Raw genomic sequence first — 6,034 nt, 5'->3', positions numbered from 1 at the left:
CCTTTAGGATGGACTGGTTGGATCTCCTTGCAGTCCAAGGGACTCTCAGGAGTCTTCTTCAGCACCACAGTTTGACAGCATCAGTTCTTTGGTTCTGAGCCTTCTTTATGGTCCAATTCTCACATGCAGACATGACTACTGGAAAAACCAGACCTTGTGGCTGGTTCCTTTACATAATGACTTGTTTCCAAGGTTATTTTCTTGGTCTTCCAGGAATTGCACCGAGATGTCCTCAGTGCGAATCCCTTTGAGCATCTTGAGAGTGTAGATTAATGTCTGTCGTCGCCTCCGGGGGCTTTTTGGCGGTGGTCTCCTTGGGTAGCTCTTCTGCTCCTTTCTGTGTCTTTGCTCTCCTCACACACGTTTGCACACCTGCTGCTGTTCCACAGTCTCTGGAGGTTCCGCTCTGGTTTTAACCCTTTCCCCGTCTGTGATCTTCGGATGGAGACTTTCTGCTCCTCCATCTTCAAGTTCGCTTACTGTTTCTGCTCCATCTCGTGCCTGCTGCTGAGTCCCTCCCATAGATTTTCATCTCAGTCTTCGTGATTTTCAGCTCCAGAGCTTCCACTTGCTTCTTTTGTGTAGTTTGTACTTTTTATTGACATTTGCTGAGTCATTTCACTACGTTTTCCTTTAATAATTTAAACACAGGTTGCTGTTGTTGTTGTTTTCATTTATTTGAACACATTTAAAATGACTGTTTTGAAGTTTCTGTGTGCTAAATCCGGCACCTGGACCAACTGGAAGACAGCCTCTGCCGACTGTGTGTTTCCTGAGTGTACGGCCCGTTCTCCTCCTGCTCCTCCTTTTCTGAATGACCCGAGTTTTTGTTGTTGTTGTTGAAAATAGGTCTTTGAGATAGCACGTGACAGATCTTTGTATTTTGGTTTTCACCAGAGCGCTGCGGTTGCTGTTTCCATTTCCGTATTTAATTTTATCACCACCATGGTCTTCATCCGCAGAATCCCTCTCCTCTGCAGAGATTATTTTTTTTTGGAAGCAGATCTCAGACATCTGTCATGACCTTTCGCCCCAGATCCTGGGGCATGTTGGGGGCCGGGCTGCCCCGACGGGCCGGTTCCGCCGGCTGGCGGTGCTGACAGCTCTGCTCTCCCGCAGGGAGCGTGACCACCCTGAAGGCCCTGAGTCTGCGGCACTGCCCCCTGGAGTTCCCGCCGCCCCTTGTGGTGCAGAGGGGGCTGGTGGCCATCCTGACCTTCCTGCAGATCTGCGAGGCCGACCACGCGGCCCCCCACGACGGCTCCCCTCAAGGTGGGTGGCGCGACTGTTAGGACACGCTGGTGCCAGTGCTCTGTGACACCGGGGCCCCAGGGAGTCACACGGGGTGAAGGCGCCTGGCACGTCCCCTGCCAGACTCACACAGACCTCCGTGCTCTCTCAGAGCCTCGTGTCTTCCTGGTTCCGCGTGCATGGGTTTGCACCCTCGGTGCCTGTCACTGAGCTTGTTGAGGGTGGGTTTGGGTAAAAGCCCACTGGGGTGGTTCAAACGAAGCTGTCCTCACCTGCAAGCCCCCACGAGGTGACCACCCCAGGAGTCACTTAAAAACACACCAAACGACCAGGCGGAACAGTGGTCTGCATTGTCCTGCGTTAGTTGCTTTCCCGCCACGTGGGGTGACAGTCAGCATCCGTCTGCGGTGTTGCCATTGGCCCTCCTGCTTGACTCGAAGGACAGCCTCTGCCGGGACCTCTCCTCCTCTGTTTGGTGTTGGGCCGGGTCCTGCCGGGACCTCTCCTCCTCTGTTTGGTGTTGGGCCGGGTCCTGCTTGTCTCCGATGCTAAGTCAATTGTCCACAAGTAAATTGGACACATAGGCTCATTTCCCGTCACTTCTTAATACTTTTTAAAGCATGTCTTTGCCCATTTTGAAAACTGTTTTTCTTTAAAAAGAAACGCAGCAACCCCCAGCATGTAGTGGTCGGGACCAGGCCGTCCCGGGCTCACACGAGCCGCACCTGCTGTGGCCACAGTGTGCCCCTCGTGCACCCTTGGGTTCCCGGGGAGGAGCCCGGGCCCGGTTCCGAAGGGCAGGTGCCGCCATGCTGACCTGTGAGTCCAGGTGCCCACCCGCCCACATTCCAGTCTCCCCCGAACACGGAGAGCGGCCTGTGCTTCAAGAAACAAACTTGTGACCACTGACGCTGAACGTATTGTTCAGAATTTAACATTTTATTGTATAGTTAAAACTCATTATCTTTCGGTCCCATTGTATTTTTTATTTGTATTTTTACAAAGAGGGCTGTGTGGGTTCTAACATAATAGATACATGATCGACTGGGGAAAAGGGTAGAAAATGGTAAATCAATTAGGCCGAAAAGCTGAAGATGAATTCGCCTTGTACCAGAAGGTAACTTGGATGGACTAAGCTGTCTCAATGTGTTGAAGAACGCCAGGGGCCACTGGGTCTGGGGTGTGTGCTGCAGGCTGAGACTGGGCTTGGTGGGTGAGCCTGGGGCAGGCCTGGGCCTCCTGTCTGTCTGTCAGTCAGCACATCGGGTCCTGCCCCGCCAGAGGCCATGTGAGGCCAGATGACCCCCGTCTGCGGGGTGCTGTGGCCCTAACACCCGATGAGGGCTGTGGTGCACCTCAGGATGAATATGTTTGGGGCCAGTTTTCTCACTTGAGTTTCCTAGAGATCAAAGTGTCTAAAGTCAGCAAAAGTGTTGCAATAAAAAATGACAGGTGTGTGGGCTGAGCATCAATTAGAAGCAGATACTAGAAGGTCTAGATGGGGAAGATGTCTTCATTTATATGGACTTATGTGCAGTGTGAGGGCCTGGGGCACAGGGACCGCCCCAGCCCTCTCTGTGCAGGGAGAGGGCTCCAGGCTGTGTCTCGGGCGTGGAAGTGCAACCTACTAAAATGGCCTTTTGTTCGCTGTCCGTTTCCCCAGTTAAAAAGATGACCGTAAGGGATCTGCCACAGCCCCTGTTGGACTTATCCGAAGAGCACGTGCCTAACAAAGAAACCATTCGTTCTCAGGAGCCAAAGGGAAGCATGGTAACAGAAAAGGCAGACTTTTTCCCACCTGTTGAAACACTAGACCCGCACGAGCCCAGGAGATCCACCGAGTCCCCGGAGGACTGGCCGAGCGAGGAGGAGATCCGGCGGTTCTGGAAGCTGCGGCAGGAGATCGTGGAGAACGAGCAGGCAGGGGCGCTGGGGCACCAGCTGCTGCCAGCGTACCTCCCCCCCAGCCTCAGGGCCGCGCTGAGCTCCAGAGGGAAGCCGCTCCCCCGCCCGAGGCCCCTCTGCAGGTGAAGGCAGGAGGCGAGGCTGTACGCAGTCCCCGCAGGTCGTCACGGTATCCTGTGAGGCCCTGTTACGATGTCAGGGGGACATGTGTCCACGTCGCCCTCCCGAGACATGGCAGGTTTAGTGTTCAAGTTACCCAGACGGGGGCAGCCAGGGAAACAGGCTCAGAGCAAGAGGTCACAGGAGAGAAAAACTCACGCCATGTGCGTGTGCATGGTGTGTGTGTGCACGTGGTGTGTGTGTGTGTGCATGGTGTGTACGTGTGCATGTGTGTGCACGTGTGGTGTGAGTGTGCATGGGTGTGTGTGTGCACATGGTGTGCGTGTGCATGGTGTGTGTGTGTGTGCATGGTGTGTGTGTGCACGTGTGGTGTGTGTGTTCATGGTGTGCACACGTATGTGGATGTGTGTGTGTACAGAGAGAATGTTACCCAGTAACATTGGCGAACACAGCTCATACGTGGGCACGGGCGGTGATGTCACATCCAGGGCACAGGACATGGTCCGCGGTCACTCGCCTGCGGCCCCGTGGACTGTGTGGACGAGTCTGTGGTGAAAGTCTGTGGCGAGGCTGTGAGATGGGCCCATCTGAGGTGACAAGGCTGGTCACTGCTGGAAAACAGAAGAGCTTAGATCCACGAGAAAAGGGGGTCATTGGAAAACAGAAGAGCTTAGATCCACAAGAAAAGGGTGCACGTGTTCACTGCACTGTCGCTTCAACCGTTGTATAGGTTTGAGACTTTCTCAAAGGAAAGCATCGTTGGAGGGTCATCGCCGTGGGGAGGGTCACTGCCTGGCCGTGGCCCTGGGCTCACAGCACAGGGCTCCCCAGCAGAGGCCCCGATGACCCAGTTCATCTAGGTCCATGCCCACCTTTTCCCGCAGCAGCACAGTCTCACCTGGTCCCAGGTGTCGTCCAGTCGTGACCTGGCCTGGGGAGGGGGTGGAGGCCCTGCCCACCAACCGTGACCGTTGGGACTTCCACAGGCAGCTGCCCGTGGCTCCTCGCTCGTGCCCAGGGGCCGTCTCGGGCTGCATGACGCGCTCGGCTAACGACCTCGTGTCATCATAGGATGAAGATACCCTGTTTCCAGGGCGTGCTGCCCGAGCTGGACTCTACCCGGCAGGCCCTGGTCCGCACCAGCCAGCTAGGGAAGAGCAGGGGCCTGGCCCTCCAGGAACTGCGGGAGAGGCAGGCTCAGGAGCAGAGCAAGAGGTGAGGTTGTGGAGGAGTGTGCCAGGGTCGAGGTGAAGTGGGGGGGGACGCCAGGGTCAAGGGGGTGCCTGGGGTGAGGGAGCCCCCCGGGGTCGCGTGGGGCTCGCTGGGGTGGGGGTGGGGGGGGCGCCAGGGGTCTTGGCTTTGCTGGAAGCCTCCGTGCTGTCCCCATGGCTGGGCGCAGCCCCTCGTCCACCCCGGCCTGTGTCCCCCTCTGCTTCCTTATCCTCCCCCTGCTCCTCCCCGAGTCTGTCTCCTGTCTGTCACCGGCTCTAAGGAAAGTTGCTTAGAGCAGCGTGCTGTCCGTGGGCTCATCCTGCCCCTACCCCGGGGTCCGGGCTGACTCAGTCGGCCTCGTGTGGGGTCACCTTGGTCCTGTCCTCACTGTCCACCCTCTGCCCTCCAGCCCCGCCAACTTCCCGTCTCCACTGCACCCGGGGCGCCCAGAGACCGCCTAGCGCAGACAGACTGCCTCCAGCATGCCCGGGCGCCCACCCTCTGGTTGGGTTTGGCTGGCAGCATGCCCGGGTGCCCACCCTCTGGTTGGGTTTGGCTGGCAGCATGCCCGGGTGCCCACCCTCTGGTTGGGTTTGGCTGGCAGCATGCCCGGGTGCCCACCCTCTGGTTGGGTTTGGCTGGCAGCATGCCCGGGTGCCCACCCTCTGGTTGGGTTTGGCTGGCAGCATGCCCGGGTGCCCACCCTCTGGTTGGGTTTGGCTGGCAGCATGCCCGGGTGCCCACCCTCTGGTTGGGTTTGGCTGGCAGCATGCCCGGGTGCCCACCCTCTGGTTGGGTTTGGCTGGCAGCATGCCCGGGTGCCCACCCTCTGGTTGGGTTTGGCTGGCAGCATGCCCGGGTGCCCACCCTCTGGTTGGGTTTGGCTGGCAGCATGCCTGGGTGCGCCCACCCTCTGGTTGGGTTTGGCTGGTGGGGGGTCTGGTAGGAGGTCAGCGGGGAGAGGGAGAGAGAGGGCAGGGTCTGTCCACTCCCCCTCCCCAAGGCTGCGGTGGGCACAGCCTCACCTCCTAGCAGGGCCTGCTCTGCCCCCGCGGTCCCTCCCCTGCCTTGTAAATTGTCTGAATAAACCTCCTGGAATCAGCCCACCTGAGTGTCTTCTCTCAGGACCCTCGGGAGCAGAGGGTTCACAGAGCAAATGTTCAGATGGGCCCGCATGCTGGTCCCATCCCACATGTGCTTTTCTAGTGGGGTTCCATCGCCTTCAGGGAAAGGCCGGTGCTGCCAGGCACTCAGACCCAGGCAGGGAACACGGCGTGCCCACCCTGGGGCCCCGCACTCGTGACTGATGGTGCGGCTGAGCGAGGCGGTGTGGCCTGGGCTCCCCCGGGTGTCCGTCCACCTGCGTGCCTTGTGGAACTTGCCGCACCCCCACTGTGCCCCTCCAGGTGTCCCCCGCCCCCTCCCCATCCAGGCAGGTCTGCAGGGGCGGCTGCCCACCGCCCCTCCCGAGCACCTTTGCCTCCTCCGGCTCAGCTGGGCGCCCGGCCTGGGGCCCAAAGGCAGGGCAGACGAAGCTTGGGCTCCG

General features: G+C 58.7%; 1 protein-coding gene across 3 annotated transcripts in view; it reads left to right on the top strand.

The window, feature by feature from the left end:
• The window catches only part of LRRC27 (leucine rich repeat containing 27), a 24,907-nt gene that overhangs the window by 10,146 nt on the left and 8,727 nt on the right, over positions 1-6,034 (top strand). For 2 of the 3 annotated variants that reach the window (XM_010859139.1, XM_010859140.1), the window contains exons 5-7: positions 1,120-1,272; positions 2,915-3,278; positions 4,348-4,491. In XM_010859139.1, the coding sequence (XP_010857441.1) occupies positions 1,120-1,272; positions 2,915-3,278; positions 4,348-4,491 (661 nt within the window). Of the gene's footprint in view, positions 1-1,119; positions 1,273-2,914; positions 3,279-4,347; positions 4,492-4,897; positions 5,586-6,034 lie in introns of those variants that run through there. The other variant, XM_010859141.1, reaches the window with a different exon arrangement.

The sequence above is a fragment of the Bison bison genome, unplaced genomic scaffold (assembly GCF_000754665.1).
Source record: "Bison bison bison isolate TAMUID 2011002044 unplaced genomic scaffold, Bison_UMD1.0 scf7180017864456, whole genome shotgun sequence".
In the NCBI taxonomy this organism is placed as follows: Eukaryota; Metazoa; Chordata; class Mammalia; order Artiodactyla; family Bovidae; genus Bison; species Bison bison.
The sequence above is the reverse complement of the archived record's forward strand: the minus strand, read 5'-3'. Positions and strand labels throughout refer to the sequence as shown.